This window comes from Diaporthe batatas (assembly GCF_019321695.1).
Source record: "Diaporthe batatas strain CRI 302-4 chromosome Unknown Contig00021, whole genome shotgun sequence".
Classification (NCBI taxonomy): Eukaryota; Fungi; Ascomycota; class Sordariomycetes; order Diaporthales; family Diaporthaceae; genus Diaporthe; species Diaporthe batatas.
The window spans coordinates 616,981-640,452 of NW_025408568.1; the positions used below are offsets into that span (position 1 = coordinate 616,981).

General features: G+C 32.5%; 5 protein-coding genes across 5 annotated transcripts; 3 read left to right on the forward strand and 2 right to left on the reverse strand.

The window, feature by feature from the left end:
• Positions 1 to 2,718: 2,718 nt before the first annotated feature.
• On the reverse strand, positions 2,719 to 4,587 carry KVR01_012781 (uncharacterized protein; the record flags this gene model as incomplete). Its single annotated transcript, XM_044792026.1, has 5 exons — positions 2,719 to 2,998; positions 3,066 to 3,412; positions 3,470 to 3,956; positions 4,014 to 4,459; positions 4,531 to 4,587. The coding sequence occupies 5 exons, from the start codon at positions 4,585 to 4,587 to the stop codon at positions 2,719 to 2,721; spliced, it is 1,617 nt and encodes a 538-aa protein (XP_044638252.1).
• Positions 4,588 to 5,142: 555 nt separating this feature from the next.
• Positions 5,143 to 7,071, reverse strand: KVR01_012777 (uncharacterized protein; the record flags this gene model as incomplete). The annotated part of the gene is made up of 3 exons (XM_044785489.1): positions 5,918 to 7,071; positions 5,400 to 5,816; positions 5,143 to 5,266 (listed from the first exon to the last, which is right to left on the reverse strand). The coding sequence occupies exons 1-3, from the start codon at positions 6,802 to 6,804 to the stop codon at positions 5,143 to 5,145; spliced, it is 1,428 nt and encodes a 475-aa protein (XP_044638248.1). The 5' UTR covers positions 6,805 to 7,071.
• A 693-nt stretch (positions 7,072 to 7,764) lies between these two features.
• Positions 7,765 to 9,817, forward strand: KVR01_012799 (uncharacterized protein). Its single transcript, XM_044782088.1, has 3 exons — positions 7,765 to 8,005; positions 8,092 to 9,233; positions 9,344 to 9,817. The coding sequence occupies exons 1-3, from the start codon at positions 7,796 to 7,798 to the stop codon at positions 9,666 to 9,668; spliced, it is 1,677 nt and encodes a 558-aa protein (XP_044638270.1). The 5' UTR covers positions 7,765 to 7,795; the 3' UTR covers positions 9,669 to 9,817.
• Positions 9,818 to 10,247: 430 nt separating this feature from the next.
• KVR01_012698 (uncharacterized protein) lies at positions 10,248 to 10,817 on the forward strand (the record flags this gene model as incomplete). The annotated part of the gene is made up of 1 exon (XM_044782524.1): positions 10,248 to 10,817. The coding sequence occupies one exon, from the start codon at positions 10,248 to 10,250 to the stop codon at positions 10,815 to 10,817; it is 570 nt and encodes a 189-aa protein (XP_044638169.1).
• An 812-nt stretch (positions 10,818 to 11,629) lies between these two features.
• KVR01_012724 (uncharacterized protein) lies at positions 11,630 to 12,526 on the forward strand (the record flags this gene model as incomplete). Its single annotated transcript, XM_044792977.1, has 2 exons — positions 11,630 to 11,956; positions 12,059 to 12,526. The coding sequence occupies 2 exons, from the start codon at positions 11,630 to 11,632 to the stop codon at positions 12,524 to 12,526; spliced, it is 795 nt and encodes a 264-aa protein (XP_044638195.1).
• Between the last annotated feature and the right edge of the window lie 10,946 nt (positions 12,527 to 23,472).

The window sequence follows — 23,472 nt, forward strand, 5'->3', positions numbered from 1 at the left end:
AAGGGTCAAATTTATCTGGAGGCTACACCTCCCGGGCCCTTTTCTTCCCTTTTTCCTCGGGTCAGAGTTGTCGCGAGGGTTACCAGAGCCCCACTTGCTAGACATACCTAGGTAAATTGCACGTGGACTTTCATGACATCAGGAACATTGAGTGAAGTCTCTGCGTCGCGAACAGCCTTCAGTACATCAGGTAAATATTTTTGCACAAGCCTGGGGTGTTGGACTGGCGCAGGGTTTGAGTTGCCATTATCATCATAGTCTGAGACGGGGTCATTGAGAACCTGGATCATACCCACGGTGGAGTATGCAGGGTGAGAGGGGATGCGCTTCGTCATCTACGACATCCATTCCTCTGCACGCCCAAAGTTGAAGTCGTTGTAGAACCCCGCGGGCAGGTTGTTCTGGCCCGTAAAAGAATCTTGCTACGGGCCGCGAGGGGCACTGTGCAAGTTGATGATGACGCACATACCAAGGTCAGCAGCATTCTTGACGACCGCATCCAGATAGGGCAGCATCTTGTCGGCATCAGCAAAGGGACCGGAACTCCTGTCGACGATTCCCGTGTATGATAAGTATCCGATGGGGATAAGAATGATGTTCAGGCCGATATCATGGGTGGACTGGACGCTGTCGACGTTGGATATGTGTCCCAGTGAGTTTAGAGTGGTTTCTAAAGTTCATTTTAGTCCCCACACATAAAGGTTTATGTGGCGAGAAATCTTTAGATGATTGTTTTGCAGTTTACCAATAGTGACAAGTTGATTCCAGTGAAAATATGCCAGATCAGTCTTGTACTGATAATTTCAATGGTAATATTGTCCTACCTCATGACTCTTCATGGCTGGGTCATTTGTGTAGAGCTCTGGCTGTAAGAGGCTCTCGGAAAGGTGCAACTTCGACCCCTGTTTAATAAGTAGTTAAACCATGATTCGAATAGAATTCAATGTGCCCGCTACTGCGAGCTGTGTACGACTTTTCCTTGAAGCAATTAAAGTTTTATGTGAATGGCAATGCGGCGGTCAATGAAAAGTATGAACGAATTTCCCCGGAAGGCGACGGCGAGTCCATCAACCGGCGCTGGGAGCGTTTGAACCGAGAACACTGATTCGAAACTTGCTGGTTCCTTTAGATTCTCTCATGATGTCCTCCGCTAGGAAGGCTTTCTAATTCACAATCATAATCATACGGGTTTTATTGCCTGATAGAGACGAATATTGAGTCACTGAAGCCATGTTGAGGGCTGGCCATTTGTTGGGTTGTGTTGGGGGCTTAACGGAGGTCCGTTGGCCTCGTTTGCTGAAAGTCAGGCGCTCGTTTGGTTGCTGATATGGCACCACCGGAGCACCCAGGAGGTCAGTTAGCATCGGGAAGGTCAACTCAGTTTGCTGTAAACAAACGGACACAAAGCAGTTAGCAGTCAGCTCGATCAGGTGGAGCTTGTCCAGTTCCGATGTCGTCGGGGGGAGGCTTATCGCAACCTTCACCCAACTCCTTCACCTCCCTACCATTCACTGGGACGAAACTTGGTCTCCCGCGAGCGTCTTTTTAAGTCCTGCACAATCCAAAATTTTTACGAGCCGCCACCTTTCCATAACAACTCTCTCAATCAACACAAAAATCGACCACCCCACGCCAAAGTGCACACTCTGACATCAACGTCCACGTTCTCCCATCAATATGAGACTCCAGATCAACCTCGTCCTCCTCGGCCTCGGCCTCGCTGGATCGGCTGCAGCCGAGTACTACTGCGTATGTGTTCCCATCCGTGTCTGATCATCATGCCAATTTGATGTCCGAATTTTAGCACAAAACTCTGCAAGGCGAGCGGCTCTAACAAATAAACAAACAGTGCATGCCGGGCTGCCGTGTCTGCCTCCCGAATTGGACGTGCGGTGGAGATGACGGCGATTGCGGCCACCGAATTGTAAGTGCTCCACAGGAAGCATTCATCGGGGCATGCGTGTCGAACGTGTGCTTCGAGCAGGTACAGCAACGCTGCAGAACGTCACTAACACTGCCGATCACAGTTCAGCACCTGCTGCGCCGATCAGAAGAAGAAGTCCACCATCCGAGTCTTTCTGACCGAGGAGGAGTACCTTGCCTCCATCGAGTAAGCATGGGAAGCGACGCCAAACAACCACAAGGTGACAGGATCAGGGAGGGGTTTTCGGTAGTCCTGAGGTGGGCTCACATGCTTGAGCGTAGCGAGGGGCACGTTTGTTATGCCTGGATCACGGTCTAGGCACAGCGTATCAACACAGAATCTGACCATCCTGCCTGCAACCGTCTTTTCGTCGTTGTGATTTGCGTGTCAGCTTCCCGTAACTCGTAACCGACGCTGCTCCCAGAATTCCAATCGCTGACAAGGTTCAATCGCGTGATCATGTGATATTTCTACGGCCCAGTCGCTACTGGCGACGGCTTGTTGCCCGCCCTGGGGCACGCAGGAGCTGCATTCCTGATGGAGAGTTTGGACTCGAGTGCTGACTCGTCGTTTTCATGCTGGAAAATTCTTCACCAAAGAGCCAGATACCAGCGTCTGGGAACTAATCATTAAGTCTTATGCGCGTAGGCCGGCAAATTTCAAGCTGACGAAGGACCAGTTCGCTGGCCATGTCCCCCCCTTCCCACCTGCCTGGGGGATCACAATTTTGAGACATATGTACATCATCGCTGCAGCAGACGCCGGCAAACGAAATCGGGTGTCTGTCATGGAGCTCAGTGATTCACAGCGCTTAGCTTCGCCCGCCTCAATTCCAAAGACGGGGTGGCGGTGGCGTTCGAAGCAACTGCAAGGTCGGGATCATGGACCCACTCGTCGCCAATGTCCGTCATCTTCCTCTCCAGCTTCCGCATCATCTCCGTCACGACGCTCGCATACTCGGGCTCATTAAAGACGTTGAAAAGCTCCATAGGGTCCTCCTGGGTATCGAAGAGCTCCCACTGCTTCTCCTCCCCGCCGAGGGACGTGCCTGGGAGGCCAAAGCCCTCGTTGTACCTGCGTTTCAAGGGTCAGTCGGCCGTTTGGCAAACGATATCCAAGGCAAGCCCCGCACTGCACGTACCAGTAGATCAGTTTGTACCGTGTGTCTCTCACGCCGTAGTGTGCATATGCGTTGTGGATCGGGTCCCGGTGCATCCAGTATCTGTGGTATGCCAGCTGGTCCCAGTCCTCAGGCGTTTCGCCTTGCAGCACCTTTCGGAACGATTTGCCCTGCATGTAAGTCGGCACCGGGACCCCTGCCACATCCAACATGGTTGCGGCAAAATCGACGTTCTGTACGATATCCTTGATGACGCTGCCTGCTTTGATCTCCGGAGGATAGCGCGCGACCAGGGGCATTTGGAAGGATTCCTCGTAAATAAAGCGTTTGTCAAACCAGCCGTGGTCACCGAGGAACATTCCTTGGTCCTAAAAGAAATTGATTAGTGGCCCGGACTGAATTTTGGCAGGGCGCCACATTCATACCGAAGTGTACATCACCAGAGTGTTGTTTGCAAGCCCCTTCTCGTCAAGCCAGTCCAGCATGCGCCCAACATTGTCGTCGACAGATTGGACCACGCGCAGGTAGCGCTGCATGTACCTCTGGAACTTGAAGTTGGCAAGCTCCGTCTGGTTCTGAAATTTGAATACCTCGCCCGTGCTCGAGTCGGTGAGACGAAGCGCCTGAAGTGCCGTAATATTGCTTGGGTTGGGAACCTTGCGCTGGGTCGAGAAACCAGGGTAGAACAGCTCCCCGACGTCATGGCCACCCTCAGGCTGTACGAGGCCCAGATCGAAGTATGTCATGTCATCGGCAACACGCATCTCTGTTGAAGACGCTGCATTGGCCCGGTTCTTGTAGTCATCTGTGAATGTGTCGGGCAGCTGGATAGGATCATTGTAGTAGTCCGCATATCTCGGGTGCCACTCCCAGCTCCTGTGAGGAGCCTTCTGGTGGTACATGAGGAAGAACCTGGGGTAACGTCAGCTACAGCCCACATGTGGACCAAATGAAGCGTTTGTTACGAACGGTTGGGATTCATTCCTCTGTTCGAGCCACGTGATGGCCTTGTCCGTCACAATGTCGACGGCGTAGCCCTCATACTGGGTCTGATTTCCATTGTCGATGAAGATAGGATCCCAGTAGTCTCCTTGTCCGGGTACTACAGACCAGTAGTCGAATCCGGTAGGCTGATGCTCCTCGCCTTCACCGAGATGCCACTTCCCGATCATGGCTGTCTGGTACCCAGCCATACGCATGGACTTTGCAACGTTGGGCATCTTATTATTCAAGGTATCGTCCAAGGTGAAGACACCATTGGCGTGGCTGTGCATGCCAGTCACTATGGCAGCACGACTAGGCGTGCAAATTGAGTTGGTCACATAGCAATGATCGAAACGAGCGCCCTCATTCGCAATGCGATCAATGTTAGGGGTATGATTGATGCCATGGCCATAAGCCGATATGGATTTGGCCTAAGACCGGGCAAGTCAACATCGGCTGTCATTTCACGTACGAGGTTCTTCTTTTCGGATTTAGCACTCACCGCATGGTCATCAGCCATCATAAAGATGATGTTCGGCATTGACGTGAGGGCGACCATCTTGAACGACAAGCGCTCGCGAGCAACAGAACGCACGGGGAGTTGCCAAGGGATGCGTCCGCCTTGCGAAATTTTGGAAGAGCCATGATTAGTAGCCCTTAATATAGGTCCTGATGTCTGTTGCTCATATCCGGTGCCTGGGCCTGCCCAGCACTATGGTGAAAGAGACTCGGATGTCGGTGGTGTTGAAGACCATCCGGAAGTCGGTATGGTTTCCCCATGGGGTGTTTCTCCGCGCTCAACTCTAGGAGACCCATCCTACAGCCCCAAGTCGACTCGCGCGACTCCACTGCCAAGGCTCCCAATGGTAGTAGCTCGGCAGTTCTACGGCCGTGATTCGATTGCTAGTGCGGTCCCATTGTATGATGCCATATTGCGCAACTACACCTGTGCCGACCATTGAAGAAGTGACGTCCCACTTCCTTGGTACCCAGAAATGTCGCCGGTCACGTCTGCTACAAGCCATGAGAAGTGATTGTTGAAATAGGATCTCCATGATGTCTTCTCCCGAACTTGAACTACGTAACGACCACACCCGAATTATTGCTTGATGCACTACAATACTCGTCTGTAGATGGTCTCTTTGATGACCCACATTCTGGGCAAAAAGTGGCTATTGCATAGAGCGGCCAATGATGGCTGATCTTGTTTTCTACCTAGGGTAGGTATGCTTTGATAGCTCATGTGGTAGGCATCTTCCATATTCCACCCAATCACTTTAACTATCAAAGATTGGCCCGTATGCTCTAATACCTCGACTCTCAAGCTGAAATACCAAGCTTCGAGTCAACGCAGGGTTGCTTACAATACACACAGCTTCGGCTGCAAATTCCTCATACAGACTTTCCACCAGGGGCAGCATATCAATTCTTCCCGACTTTTTCTTGGTTTCTATGATCATTGGGTTGGGATCAAGTCGCTCCACTAGGTTTAATGTGCGCTGTCCATACGTCGCTAGTGGAGCTCGAGTCTGCCAGGCAACCCGCATGGCTGGCCGTTGTTCATCCTCTATGAAGGACAGGCATGGGCCGATCCCGCTGCCGGTCGTGACCAGAATGATGCGGGAGAAAACACGCATAGCGTAAGCAAATCCAGTAATGGGAATTCCGCGCACCCATATTTTCGTAGGCGGGTTTTCGATCACATTTGTTGTCCAATCGCCTGCTCGAGAGATCACGCAGGAAAACTTGGTGTCGCGGCTGTCGAAACGATCGGTAATAGTAGCAAAGCTGTATCAAACTTGTTAGCGTGTCGGTTGATATAGCAGTCCGGGTTCTAGGAGAATGCCGATGGCACCCGCTGGGACTCGAAGCATAAGGGATGGGCTTACCTGTGCCAGTCTCGCAAGGGATGGCGTGACAATGTAATACCCTTCCCGAATACCACAGACGTGTGGCTTAAGTGGAGTCGGGTTGCATGAGAAGAAAGCGGCTCCGTGACGACAGGAACCTGCCGCAGCATGGCCCAGGGATGGATAGTAGCGATCGTTGCGACGAGGAGACACCAAAAAGCTGGCAAATTTGCAACAAAATGGCCGAGATCTGCTTGTGCAGATGATCCATACATAAGGAGCAGAGCCCAGAAAAGAGCAAGTATGGCCCATCCGCCAAAGCGGTGCGTGAGCTCGAATACATTATGGTGACGAGTGCGAAAAGCTGGGTACGTGACGGCAATGATGAAAACAAAGACCCAGAATATAACCCACGAGATCACAAGGACAGCTGTTGACAAAGCACCCGACGACTTGCTGGATGAACGCTCGGTGTGGTAGTTGTAGGAATACAACGCAACAAACCCCATATACCAGAGCAGGGAGGCAACGCCGCAGCCGCTATGCACCCCGCCGATATGAAATATCTTGCAAGCGAGATGGCGAAGTCTCAGCGGCGCCGAGCGCGGCACGAGACCAAAGATGAAGTAGAGGGCGTTCACCACAAGAGGCTGACGGGCAAGTCCGCACGCCAGCAGATTGGCAGCGCAGGCGTTGATGATGTCCGGCACATATCGTTTCCTAACAATAATCACGACAAGCGCCGTGATGTTGCTGATCAGAACAGTGGTAAAGAGGCGGCGGTAGGTGTTGAACACGGTGTACCTGAGTGTTGACAGGATTGTGCGTGTGTGCCGATCGTGGTGGCCTTTCTCTGGAATACTGTCCACGGTTTCTCCGGTAAACTTCAAAGTGTGCGTTGGGCCCCCTGCAGGTTTGGAATCCATAATCTCGTGCTGTTTCAGTGGTATTATATCAAAGTCTGTTCCGTGGCTGTGTGGGATTCACCTCTTAGGTCCAAGGTGGCTTGATGGTCTGAGTGATCTGTATCTCTTTTGGACCTTTTGAACAGTGATTGATTTCGAAATGTCGTATCTCGGTAGGTAACTGGTTAGCATGCCCGGCTTAGTGGCATAAGTAGTACTGCTTTTTCGTTCACAGCTCGCACCAAAAGAAAACCGACAGAAAGACGATCGCTGCACGCAGAGGTCGGCCTTACGGACGAGGACAAGTACTCAGCGACGGAATATTCAATCCAAGCACGAATACACTGCTTATCTACCACTTGATGGTGCAAGCGCACAACGACGGCAGGAAGTTCCTCTATCTGGCATCGTAAAACCTCTCATCGGACATTCGGGCCGCGTATTGGCACAGGATTGTGGCTTTGGGAACAGTAAGCACGTGAAAGCAGTGAGCATCCTAATAAAAGAAGGTGTTGTTAAGAAAGGTTGCAGCTAGATGTTTTACAGCCAGTGACTGCAGAGCATCGCCTCCTACCTAGGCAGTAGGGCTCGAGGGGCAGCCCAAAAAATCCGTGTGGCGGTTGTAGTGATCATCGTCTACACCCGAGGCTTACGAATCGACCCGGAAGGAATTGAGCCGCGTTTAGTCCGCTGCATGTAAGCCAAACAAAGCAACACACTGGCCAACGCAGCTGTAGATCCGGGTGTGTTGTTGCTGGGCTAAAAGCCCCAAGACCGAAACGATAACCCGAAGCAAATGACCTGCGCGGCAGTTCCCGCAGGATTAACCAGCTATTTTTGACGTGCATCACATGCAGTGGTCAAAGGATGTCCGACAGACACCCAGACGAACCGTACCCACTTCTTGAAATATAGACTCAATTATTTCGGACATGTTTACTAAAGCGTGTGATTGAGAGTTCCTTGTTGATGAACACATGCTATCTGGACCCCCCAATTATTCCAATACATTATGATTGTCCCTGTCACAGATCTGCTGTCGTTCGTCTTTGCTCGGCAGACACAGTACGATCACGATTCACCTCTTTATATTGACGCGGACAGCCCGGACCTACATCTGAGCTCGACACAGGCCGAAACCTTGGTCCGGAGACTCATTTCAGGCTTACGTGCTGCCGGCCTAAAGTCTGGTGACGTCGTGCTCCTTTGCCTCGGGAACAGTGTAAGAGCATACTGATAGCAGAATGGGCACCCAAACACACACACACACACACACTTGTAATGTTCTCGCTAATTGTCATCCCGCAGTATATCTATGCTCCGCTATTCCTAGCCACTATTGGCGCCGGAGGCGTAGTATGTGGCGCGAACCCGGCCTACCACTTCCTCGAACTAGATCATCTTGTTCGCCAGTCAAAGCCTCGGTTTTTGATCACCGCGAATAATAGTCTTCCCACAGTTCTCGATGTCTGCAGGGGTAATCTTATCACACAAGACTGTGTGTTCCTCGTCGATGCTTCTCAACGACTTCCGACAGACGCAGACTTGGACAGAACAAAAGCCGATGGTGTCGTCCCGCGGAACTCTGAGCGCACCTCAGTCCGGCTGTTGAACGATTTGTTGGTACAAGGAAAATCAAGATGGGTCACCTTTTCCGATGAGATTGCTATGAAAGGTACCCCGGCAGCATATTATACAACTTCTGGTACAACTGGCTTGCCGAAGCTTGCTGTGGTCTCTCACTACAATCTCATCATCCAACATCTCAGCCTCCACGACAAGCAGACACTACCACACGCAGTGGTCCGGCTGGCTTGTCTCCCATTCTTCCACATCTTTGGAGCAGCTTGGACTTTCATCGCTCCCATCCGATACGGTCAGCCGGTGTATATCATGCCTCGCTTCAGCATGCGCGACTATGCTGAGAATATTGACAAGTATGCTATCACGGAGACATACATGGCACCTCCAATGATTCATACACTGAACAAGAGAGCATCTTTGGAGCCAGGCTTTGCCACTTTACTCTCTTCGCTTCGTTACGTGGGCATTGGCGGCGCGCCAATCGATGTTGCTGCGCTGCGAGCCCTTCGGTCTAATTTGGACCCTCTAGCCACCGTCACCCAAGTATGGGGCATGACTGAATTCGGTCCGGCAACATTATTCCGTTACGGTGAGAATGATGATACGGGCTCTGTCGGACGCCTCCTGCCCGGATACGCGCCAAAGATCGTGCCTGTTGGCACATCTGTATCAACAGATACAGAAGCGCCGTTGCACGAGGGAGCCGGTGATCTATACATCCATACATCAGCCCTCATGGACGGATATCGCGGAATCCCCATGAGCAGAGATGCTCGTGCCTGGTTCTACACTGGCGACATAGCGTACGTCGCGAATGGAAAGCTGTATCTGGTTGGAAGGTCGAAAGAAATGATAAAGGTCCGAGGGTAAGAACCCAGCGCAAATGAAATTATCCTCACAGAATCATGACGGGGAGGTTGGCCTGATTATTGACTCTGTTCCCAAGCGTTACTGACCATTGATGTGAATTATACAGGTGGCAAGTGGCTCCAGCCGAGCTTGAAGCGGTGATAATGCAGCTTAAAAACGTCGCGGACTGCGCCGTCGTAGGCGTTACAACCATTGATGGGTTGGAAGAAACACCACGTGCTTATGTTGTTTCAAAAGATCAAGGCAAGAACCAAGCTAAATTAGAAGTGGAGATTCACGGGGCTGTGCAAGAACAGCTTGCGAGCTACAAACGCCTGGGGGGCGGCATCATTTTCGTTGCTAACATTCCGCGTACGGCGAGCGGCAAGATACAAAGATTCAGATTGCAAGAAGGCAAGCGAGATGTGGAGCATCCAGGGGACATTTCATGAATCTTGTCCCCGGGGAGCCGATTGGAAGACATGGAACGGCGACTACTACTTGGAAACTTTTGAAGTTGAAAGCGGCGGAAGAAAGTCGATAGGAACTAGGTACGCCAGCTCAGCACTGTAGCTTGGAACAATCGTGAAACCATGCTGAGGGGGCTTGATAATACGAGAAGGGACCGCTATCTCTTTGACGAGTATTTTGAACAATTGAGAGGGTTCCATTTTGTTTCATGATTTTACATGGCCGAATAGGCATTATTCTCTGCCTTTGTTTTTCACCATCCGACGGACAGACAATGATACTGTAGTGTACTGTGCATGACTGTAAATCTGATGTATGTCTTCGGACGTATGGGGAATAGAAGCGAAACTAGTGAACCCGGTAGACACTTTAAAGTCCATTATGGAGTATATAAGCACTGGAGCCTATCATCCCAATCAATTAGTCGATCTTTGCATTTATTCGTAAACGCAAAACCAACAAACACCACCAGAACAACGGTCTCTTCAACCTGAGGCGGTAGGCTGAACCTTTTCACGGTTCTGAGGGAGACTACCCAAACGTGCAGGCCAACCATAACCATGTCGTCAGCCAGCGCAAGCGAGAATGATGCGAAGCAGTTGCTGGAGCCATGGGAGGGGTGGATTAGGTGTCAGACATGCAAGCACCATCACTACGGGCTTAATGGCGCGGCTGGTTTGCTTCTCGTCCGCCGGGATGAGACCAAGGCAAGCCGCCCGTTCACCCATGTGGTCCTCCAGCATCGATCATACAATACGATGGCAGGAGGGACGTGGGGCATCCCGGGCGGCGCCCTGGGCACAGGCGAGGACCCGGTTCAGGGTGCCCTTCGTGAGGCGTCCGAAGAAGTAGGACTCCCGCAGGACTGCGCCGGCGGGCTCGACCCGGTGATCGCCATTCTGGGCGAGAAGGCCTTCATGAACCACGGGGTTTGGAAGTACACTACTGTGTTTGCGGAAGTGTTGAAGCAATTCGAGCCCTCCGTTCCACAAGGCGACTGGGAATCTCTCGAGGTCAAGTGGGTCGCATTCAAGGACGTGGAAAAGCTTCCACTGCACCCTGAATTCGGGGACGCATGGCCTCGGATGAAGTCTATCCTCAACTGCTTGGCTGGAGCTACAAAGAGGTGAAGAGGTGAGTACCGGCAAGTCTCAATGTGCGCTATATGCGAGAGAGTACAGGCTCATTCACGGCTAAAGCTAATCACGTAACATTTCATAGATAGGAAGAAAAAGTTTCTATTAATATCTTTGGAAGACAAAGGATTTAGAGCAGCCCATCAGAGAAAGGATCTTCTGAGAGAACCTGTTTGTGTTTGTTCGGAGAGGATAGCGTTCTTGGCTTAGCAAAATTTGAATAAATAATTGCTTTGACAAAGCTTTGACCACAGAGAGCCGCTGAGTTGCAATTTTTCCCATCTAAGTTCTTTGCCAATCTGACATGTGCAAGTCGAGGGCTTGTGGATATAGTAGTTAGAATACGATTTGCGTTCTGATCGGACGCCGCAAACGGACATCAGACAGCAGTCTAGATAGAAGTCAGTAAGGCGTTGTCGATCCCCAACCTCATACTACAATACGCACAGTGATTCGACAACCCGCACCCGCTTCGTATTGGCCATGTGGGAATAGCATACACGCGGGTACTACTGGAATGTAGCGGGAAGGCCCGAGCAAAGACCAAGGCGCCGTGTCATATCTAAGACATTGTGGGGAGCCGAGCCTCGCTGTTTCCGTCGTGATGGTGTCGTTAATTATGACTCTTGCATGCGCGATTTGAAGACACCACGTTGAATATAAATAATGTTCTGTAAACGCAGTTGTGGTCATCTCATTTTCAGACTTTTCATCTCGGCTGATCAAGTCCCCGCCTCACCTTGGAATCATCCAGTCAAGGCGTCTCATCTCCCACAGAAGCTTGTTATCACCTTAAACGAGACATCATGAATCTGCTTAGAGCATTCTTGGCGCTAGGTGCCGTGGGGCTGACGGCTGCTCAGAACAACACGGCCCCCGCCAACAGCACCAGCGTCGGGCCGCCCCTTATTCGCACACCTATTCCCCGGCCTATTGCTCCCGTCATTCCTGTCATCCCCACCAATGTTTCAACAGTGGTGCCCTGGAAGTCATACAATGCGACTGTTATTGTTGTCAAGTCGTTCACGACGTGGTGCCCCGGACCGACGGTGATTGTTGTCAACCACAAATCGTATACGGCAAAGGGGCCTACTATGCTCACCATCACCAATTGTCCCTGCACAATTACGAAGGTAAGAGCTTAATTATTTTCTGACAGCCTGGGTGTCGACATCCGGATGTGCTACCTTGGTGCCACGATGGAGGCGAGCTGACACATCCAACCACTCTCACAGCCCGTGAAGCCTCTGCCGACCCCAGTTCCTCCGCCGGTCGTCAAGCCGACTTCATTTTCATACCCCCCTGTGGTCACGCAAAGCAAATCTCCGATTCCCGTCGTTCCACCCCCCGTGGTTCCTCCCCCGCCAGTCGCCTCCTCGCAAGCCGTATCACCACCGCCAGTCATGCCACCGCCAGTCATGCCTCCCCCAGTCATGCCACCCCCAGTCATGCCTCCCCCGGCCATGCCCCCGCCGGCCATGCCCCCGCCAGGCGTCCCTCCCCCGGCCATGCCTCCGCCAGCTGTCCCCCCACCTGCGGTCCCGCCCCCGGTCGCCCCTGTTCCGCCAGTTGTTGAGACGTCGGCCGCTGCTGTGCCCGCTCAGCCGACATACGTCCAGTCTGAGGCTCCTGAGAGGAATGTCGCAGTCCTAGCTGGTGCGACGATCGTCATGCTCTCGTTCTTTTTCACGGTCATGCTGTGAGCAGATTTGATGGTCTATTGGAGTGCAAAATTTGTTTTTTTTCTTTTCCTTGGTACGGGCTCGTGGGGCGTTATTTGATTCATGTCGCAGATTGCATCTGCAACTTTTAATGTCTAATTCTCATTCCATAGTATTAATATGTCAGTCGCCCATTGCCAGGGCCTTGCATTCATGATCAAGGAGTGGTGATCTATAGTCATCTTCTATTGATCCGGATTTCTTTCCACGACCACACAAAGGGTGTCATTATGACTGCCCCGGATTATTTCCAGTCTACCTAAGTACCTCGCTTAGTTGATATGGTTTGACTGCCATCCGGTCTCTTAAGGCATATAGTCTCAGCCCATGTTCATTCATTGGCTCAACGAAATCGGAGCTCATCGCTTTTCTGTATACCGTAGGGGGAAATACGGGGGGTCGCCAGCGGAAGTTGAACCCAACATCCAAAGATGAATTAACATCCAAAGTTGAATGGGGGCCTCTGATTGGTTGAATTCGGGACCTGGCTTTTGATTGGTTGCAGCCAAGCTGGGGTCTGACGGAGCTATCGGGGGAGAAGACTGCCTATTTAGGTGGTCTGCCAAGCCCTCGCCCGTGTGTATATTTCCATCTTATCTCTATAGCCTCTTCAGCTTTAGGAGTAAAAGTTTTCCTATTTTTATAAAAGCTTTTATCTATTTTAGTAGTTTATTTTATCTAATATATAGGTAAGCTACTTTTAGAAGGAAATTTAGCCTTTTTAACTCTATCTTTTATCTATTTTTTTATCTATTTACTTTATTTAAGTTTATATTAAATAATTAATTATATATAATATTTATATATAATAATATTTATTATAATTAATTATTATAAAAAAGAGTATAAAAGGTTAAAAAAATAATTTTAAATATTATAAAAACTTAAAACTTTTAATAAGTATAATAATATTATTATTATTTTTAATATTAACTTATAATTAAACTTTAAATTAATATATTAAATAATTTAAAGTTAAATATAGTTTTTATAAACTTAAAAAATATATTAATTATATATAAACTATTTAAAAATATTATTATATATTTAAAAGTATTAAATAAATATTATATAATTTTATACTATTATTTAAATATATAAATTATAAGGTAAGTTTTTATTAATAAAGTTAAGTTTATAATAATTTAAAATAGTAATATTAAATTATAATAACTAACTCTATTAAATAAGAATATTTAAATCTTAAAATTATTAAATATTAATATAATAGTTTATTATTATTATTATAATTAAAATAAGTAATTTTATATTAAAAGATAAAAGTATATTTTATATTAATTTTTAATAAAATATTAAATTTATTATTAGTTATTCTTACTTTAATTTATTATAAAATTATAAAAATTAAAAGGTATAAAAATATAATTTCTTTATATTTAATTTAAATATTATTATTTTTATATATATTTTAAAATAAATTAAAATAAAAATAAGGTAAAAGTAAATATAATAATAAAATAAAGTTTTTTATAATAAATTATTTAATAAAATAGGGTTAATATTTTTATAAATTTTAAATATATTAAAATAAATAAAGTTATTATTTTTAATATATAAAGTTATTAATATTAATTATTAAAAATAAATAGTATAATAAAGGTATTATAAAATAGAGTTTTTATATTAGGAATAATAACCTTTTAAAATATCTTTAAAATTAAATTTTATTTTTAATTTATAAAAGTAATTTATTTAAGATTTTATATTTAATAATAAGTAATCTTAATAATAATATTTTTAAAACTTAATTTATATTTATAATATATTTATTAAAAGTATTAATATTTAATATTATATTTTAATTATTATTTATATAATATTAATTTATTAATTAGTTAAAAGTTATTAATTAATATATTAGATTCCTTTAAATATATAAATATAAAGTAGCTTTTTCTCTTTTATAAAATACTATTATACTTATAGTTTTAAAAGTTTATTATTTATATTTTAAACTATTTAAATACTTTAATAATAATATTATATAAAAATATAATTTTATAAATTAAAAATATATAATAATATTAACTCTATTTAAAGCTCTCTTTTATATTTAATAAAATTTATAAAGGTTATTTAAAAGATTATATAATATCTATAGTTAATAATTTATTATAATTAATATTTCTACTTTATTTTAAATAATAATAATAATTATATTTAATATAAATAAAATTAATTTAAAATAGAATTAATTATTAATAATATAAACTTAAAGTGAAAAGTATTACCTTTTAATTTATTATAAAATTATAAAGATATTAAAAGAAATATAATTAAAATAAGTAATATATTTATATTAATAATAAATAAATTAATAATTAATATAAAAGTAGTAATAATTTTATAAAGTATAGTAAAATTATTATTTAACTTTTATAATATATTAATAAACTTTAAGTTAAATTTAAATAATATTCCTTTAACTCTATATAAGTTTAAAAGATTATTATAATATTATTATTAATTTTAAAAGGTTATTAAAGGCTTCTATATAAATAATATTAATAGTATTAAAAATAAAAGGATTTACTTAATTATAATTAAGAATTATATTATAATTTAATATATTTAAAATAATTTTAAATAGGGTTAATAAAAATATAAATTATTTTAAAGTATATATTAAATATTAAATTTATTAAGTTAATAATAAATTAATAAAGTTTATTAATTATATTTTATAATAATATTTAAAGTAATTTATAAAAATTTATTAAAGTTATTTATATATAATTATTTAATTAAATTATAAAAATAATAATAATATAACTTATTTTATTAAAGAATTTATATATAATACTAATATAGTTATTTATATAATTATTAAGTTATATATTTAATAAAAATAAATCTACTTTACTATTTAAAAATAACTTATATATTTTAATAATAATTATAAACTTTATATTTATATTAAAGATAGTATAAATAAACTTTAACTTAAATATTATTATTTAAAAGTATATTTAAATATAATATTTAAAAGAATAACTATAATTTTATTTTTAAAGTTATAATAGATAGAAAGTAGTATTATAATAAAATAAATAAAAGTATAAATTATAATAATAATATTTTAAAATAGTATATAGTTAGGTTAAATAATTATTTAAATAATAAAGTTATTATTATTTAAAATTATAATTTTATTATTATTAAAAATAATAGAGTTATTAATAATTATAATTAATAATTAGTTATTTAAAAGAGTAATTAAAAGTAGTTAATAATATATTTATAATAATAATTAAAAATAGTTAATAATTTATTTAAAAATATTTAAAAATAAATAATTAATAAAGTTTAATATTATTAAAATTAAAAAAGAATATATTTATAATAGAGTAATAGTTTAAATTATATAACTAACTTTAAAATTAAAGTTAATATAAAGAATATAAAATAAAAGAAAAGAATTAAAATTTACTTAAATAAATAGTAAAATAAAGTTTAATTTAAGTAAATTTAAAATACTTAAATTAAATACTATTTAATAAAATTAACTAATTAAATTAAATAGAAAGTTTATAAATAGCTTTTAACTTTAAATTAAATTAGTATAATCTTTTATAAAGTATATTAATCTATTTTAAATCTATAAAAGGTAAAATAGTATATTAACTATAAGGTTAATATTTATATTATTTATTATTTTAAATTAACTAATAAATTAAATTAAATAAAAATATTCTATCTTTTAATTACTATTATTATTAAGATTATTTAATAAAGGTTTAAATTATTATAAATTAAATATTTAAATATAATTATATATAAGTCTTTATTAAAATTAAAAAAATAAATAATAGCTTATAATATAAAATATAATACTAAATATATAAATACTTATAATATAGTTTTTAATAATTATATAAATATTAATTATTTTATTATATATTAATCTATATATATAAAAAAAATAAACTATCTTTAAATTAAAAGCTAAAATAATAATTATTATTATTTTTATTATATTATAAATATATATATAAAAATAATATATAAATATAAATATAAATATAAATATAAATATACTTAAAAGTCTAACTTAATAATAATATATATATAAATTATAGAAAATAAAATAAAATAAAATAAATATTTAATATTACTATTATAATTATAATTAATTAAACTTTTATTATATTATTTAATTTTAAAAACTAATTATAACTTAATTAACTAAATAGTTTTATATTATCTTTTATTTTAATTATACTATATTATAATATTATATTTAATACCTATATAATTATTAATAACTAAAAGTATTTAATATAAAATTAATAAGCTTTATAATAAGTACTTTTTACCTTAAAAGTTATTAATATTATAATTTATATATATAAACTTTAACTTAAAGTTAAAATTTTATTATTTTAAACTAATATTTCTAAATATTTATATAATAAGCTTTAAAAATTATCTATTTAAATACCTTTATATTAACTATTTATATATTTAAATATTTTAAAAATAATCTTTAATATCTTTATATATTAAAAATTATTAAAAATAATTTAAAAATATAAAAAATTAAAAAAGTAAATAAAATTTAATTTAAAATTTATAAAGTATTATTAACTAATTATAGAATATAAATAGAATTAATAATAATATAAAATAAAATAAATAACCTATATAAATAATACTATATATTATATAAATAAAATATATTAGTTATATTAATTTTAAATATAATTTTATAACTATTAAAAATATTATAATATTAATTATTAATATATTATATTATAATTAAGTTATTAATATTTATATAGCTATTAATAGATTAAAATTAATTATCTTATCCCTTCCTTTTAAATATAATAAATTAAAGATTTATAAAATAGATTATACTTTTTTACTATTAGTAATATAAAATAGCTATATCTTCTAATTATTTAATAATTTACTTTAATAATTAAATTAAAGTTAATTAATATTATACTTAATATATATATATATAAAGAATAATAATAAAGATAAATTATATAATATTTTATGATTAAAGATTAATTTAAATAATATTAAATTAATAATTAAAAGAAACTATAATTAAAAGTATATAAATTAATTAAAATTATTTAATAAAGTAAATATATAAATTAAATATATAAATTTATATTATAATTAATAATCCTAACTATATATAATATTATTAATATTAATTAATATAGAATTAAATTAAATAATAATAAATTTTATTTATTTTAACCCTACCTTAAAAATTATTATTATAAACCTTATTTAAAAATAAACCTTATTAATTTAATATTTTAATAAATAATTATTATTAATTTATATACCTATTTAACTTTATTAAATTAAAATTATAAAGAAATCTACCTCTTCCTCCTATAAACCCTTAATAAAATATAACTAAATATAAAAATTTAAAATAGAATTAAATAAAGGTTATAAATATTTTAAAAATATATAAAAATAAATAAGCTCTTATAGTTTTAATAAAGTATAATTAAATTTATTTTAAAATTAATAATAATAAACTAATTATATTAATATAAAGTATTTTAAAATTAATTAATTCCTAAATAGTAAAATCTACTTTTAATTATTACTTTTAATAGATAGCTTATAACCTAATAAAATATAATTATAACCTAAACCTTAAAGTATTAAATTATAATAATTAAAATTATAAACTTTAAAACTTTATATTAGTTTATAAAATATAGATTTTAATATTTAAATTACTTTTAATATTATTAGTAAGTTTATTAATAATAATAACCCTTTTATTACTAGTACTTACTACTTTCTAATAAAAGAGATATAATAATAATATACTTTATATTACCTTTTTTATATATTTATATAATATAAACTTAAAGGCTAATAATATTATTAAATATTATTTTAATAAATATATAAAATATAATATAAATTAAGCTTTAATAGTTTTTAAAACCTTTATTAGCTATAATACTATTTATAGTATTTAAATTTATACCTAATTAAATATTAAAGGTTATATATAAAAGTAATAAGTATATTTTAAAGGTTAGAAATTAATACTATTATAAATATAATTTATATAGCTTTTAATATTATAATAAAATATAAAATATTAAATTGAAATAATCTTAAAGGTTATTAAAATAATTAGTTATAATATATAAAATAGAATATATAAAAGTAACTTTAAAAGATATTTTAATTATTCCTTTATCTATTATATTTTATTTAAATAGATTATATATATCTAATTAATAAATATTAATTTATATTAAAGGTAGTTAGAGTTTTAAATATAAATATTAAAATATAAGTTAAGAAAAGATTTAATAAATTTATATATAAAGTATAATAATATAAATAGTTTTATTTTTACTTATATATTAACTATATTTAAAAAAGAAAAAAAAAAAAAGGGCTACCCTAACCTAAAAATTTATAAAAATAAAAACTTATTTAAACTATTAATAAAATATAGCTCTATATAATAATTATATAAATAGAATTAAATAATTATATATTATAAAACTATTAATAAATTAATAAAAAGGTAAGTATAACTATAAATTAAATAAAGTATTACTATTATAATCTTTTAATTAAATAGATAAAAAAAAGAGTTTTATTATATATTAAAATAGTTTAGATTTAAAAAGTTATTTAAATTAATACCCTCTTTAAGCTACTTTAATTATTAAACTATATTATTATATATATAAAGGTTATCTAATAGTTATTAACTTTAAACTTTAATTAATTTAACTTTAAAGTTTTATATTTTTAAAGTTAACTTAAATTAAAATTTATATTAAATTTTATATCTTCTATTTAATTAAAATAAAATATATAATACCTTATACTTAATATTTATATTTTAATAATATATAAGTTAGTTAATATTTTTATCTACTTTTATCTTAATTTTATTTAAAAGCTAGCTAAGAATATATTACTATAATAGGTTAGTATAAGACTATTTAATTAAGTATTAAGGTATAAGATTATAATAAGTTACTTTATTAAATTTAAACCCTTTATTTTTATTTATAAGAAGGGTATTATTATTTATATCTTTATTAATAAACTATTATTATTTTTATTTAAATATATTATTAATAGTAATACTATTAATAATTATTATATTAGTAATAATAAAAAATAAATTATAATTAACTCTATATAATAAATTATTAAGTTTATAATAATTCTTTATTTATAAATAGTTATAACTAAGTTAATATAACTATATATAGATAGGTTAGCTAATACCTTATAGTATAAATTATTCTACTCTTTATAAAGTTACCTTTATTATTTAGGACTATATATATAAACTTAAACTATATAAGTATATTAGTTTAATATTATATATATAGGTATTACTATAGGTTATTAGTTTTAATAAATACTTTATTATAAATATTACTATCTTAGAGCTATTTATTATAATAAAAATTACTTTAAGGTTATTTAATTATTATTATATCTTATTATTATATAAATAGATATTTAATAGTAAACTAATTTAAATTATATTATTTATTTTAATTATACTTTTAAAGTATACTTTATATACTATTTAAATTTTAAAATATAATAAAATATTAATATAATAAATACTTTTATTTAATAATTATATTAATAAAGCTTTAAAATAATATATATAATTTATTAAATAATAAAGATACTATTATAAATAAAGGTATAATAATTAAAATAGATTAAAAGATTAAAATAAAGATTTTATATTAATTTAAGTTTTAAAATAAACCTTAATATAAGAGGGTTATAATTAATATATTATAACTTAATAATTATAATAAATAAAAGTAATATTTATATTACTTTAATATATATTATTAAACTATAATTAAAAGGAAGTTAAAAAAATAGCTTAATAATAATAATAATAAATAATTAAGCTAAAGTTATAATATAATTATTACTTTAATATCTATCTTTTATTTTTACTTTTTAATAATTATTTTATTTAATTTATTTTAAATATTATTTAACTCTTTTATTTTATATTAATATTTTAAATAATTTATATTAAGCTTTTTTATAACTTTTCTTTATATAATATAGCTATTTTTATAATAAAGTTAATATTATATTTACTTTTATTACCTTAATAATTAATAGTTAAACCTCTTTTTAATATATATCACTCCTTTAACCTTAATAACTTAATTTAAGATATTCTTTATATTATTTTATATATATTATAGCTCCTCTTTATAAGTATTATTACTATTAATAACTTATTTAAAGAGCTAGCTATACTATAATATAAATTAATTAGCTTTATTTATTTAAACCTAGTATATTATACCTTAAACTTATATTCTTTACTATATAATACTAAGTTAAAACCTCTTTTAAATAATATTAAACTAATTCTAAATATATTAATTCTCTTTAATAGTATTCCTTTAATATTAATTAATATTTTTAATTTTATAAATTATTCTCTTTTATTATTAAATTAAATAGATATTATAATAAAATAACTATTTATTATTTAATTTTAAATAAAGGTTAATATACTTTATTAATAAGTATATTATAATTATTAAACTAATCTAAGTAGTATTAATATTATATTTTATACTTATTAAGGATAAAGTTATACTAATTAATATATTAAATATTTATTAACTTTTCTCCCCTTTAAATATTAAGTTTAAACTATCCCTTTATAAGTATTAAAGTATTATATTATAATACTAAATATATAAAACTAGTATATATTAAGTTATATTATATATTATTACTTAATATTCTTATTTTTAATAAAATCTACTTTTAAACTTTTAAAAATATTAAAGTATAAAATATATTACCTTTTAACATTTTTACTCCTATATATATTATTATAAATATATTAAACTATATTATAAAATTATCTTAACCTTTATTTATAAGTATTATATAAGTATATAATAATATATTTATTATAAAACTTATATTAAATTTTAAAAATAAGGTTTTATATAAATAATATTAAATAAATAATATATATAAAATATATATATAAATAAAAATAAAATAGTATATTATAGTTAATACTAATAAACCTTTTACCTTTTATATTAAATAACTCCTACTATTTAACTATTAATTAGTTAAAATATATATAAATTTAGTTTAAAAGAAATATAAAGGTAGTTACTAATTATTATATATTATTTAATAAATATATATATTAATTTTTAAATTAAACTTTATAAATTATATTTTAAAATAAAATTTAAATATTTTAAAATATATAAAATATATAAAATATATAAAATATATAAAATATATAAAATATATAAATATATAAAATATATAATATATAAAATATATAAAATATATAAAATATATAAAATATATAAAATATATAAAATATATAAAATATATAAAATATAAAATATATAAAATATATAAAATATATAAAATATATAAAATATATAAAATATATAAAATATATAAAATATATAAATATATAAAATATATAAATATATAAAATATATAAAATATATAAATATATAAAATATATAAAATATATAAAATATAATATATAAATATTATATAATTTTAAAACTTTTAAATATAAAGTTAAAAGATTTATAATTATAATTTTATAATTAGTTTTATTTAATTATATTATATTATTATAATTTTATTTAATTTCTAATTTATTTAAATCCTTTTAATCTTTTAATATTATTTTAAAGAAGTTAAATTTAAAGAGAAACTTTTAACTTTAAATTTAAGATTTTTATAAATTTTAATTTTCTTTAAATTAAATTTATAATCTTTTAACTTTTTAAAATATATTAATTATTTTAAATATTAATAACTTTTTAAAATAAAGATTTACTTTTATATAATTATAAATCTAATTATTAATAGTTATTTTTCTTTTATTTATAATAAAGTTATTAAAACTATAAACTTAAAATAATATTATATATAGTAATAAAATATAATTACTTTATTTAATTATTTTTAGTTTAATGTTATATAATAAGTTAAATAATTACTTTTAAATAATTTTATTTAATAAATATTTATTTAAATAGAATTAAAACTTTTAAAGAAATAATAACTTTATTTTTACTTATTTTAATTAATTTATATTTAAGTTATATAATAACTTTATATATAATATTTAATAATATTATAATTAATTTATAATTTATAATAGTTTTAACTTTTAATAAATTAATTTATATTAAAATTAATAATATTAACTTAAATTAATATAATTTAATATATTAATATAAAAATATTTTTAATAATAAATAGTATTATAAATAATTATAAAGTTATTATAAAAGTTTTATATAATAAATTTAATTAAGTTAATTTTTAAAAGATATATTATATTTTATTTTTTAAAACTTTAATTATTTAGTTTTAATTTAATAATATAATTAAAAATATAAATAATTTATATAATTTAAAATATTAATTAAATAATTATTTATTATTTAATTTAAATTTTTATATTTATTAAATTATTATTAAATAAAAAAGTATTTTAAAAAAATTAAAAATAATAATAAAATTATTAATTTAAATTTTATTTAATTATTAAATTATATTAATTAAAAATTATTATTTAATAATTTAATAAAAGATTTTTATATTTATATATATTATATATATATATTATAAAATATAAATATAATTTTATAAAATATATTAAAATTAATAATTAATATAATAAAAATATTTTAAAATATTATTAACTTTTATTATATTTATTTTTAATTAAAAATAAAAATATATAAATAATAATTTAATAAAACTAAATAATTTTAAGAGTTTATTAATAACCTTATACTTACTTTAATATATTTATAGTTTTAAAAGATTTATACAAACTTTATTAAAGTTACCTTTAATAGCTTTTACTTTATATTTATTTTATTTAA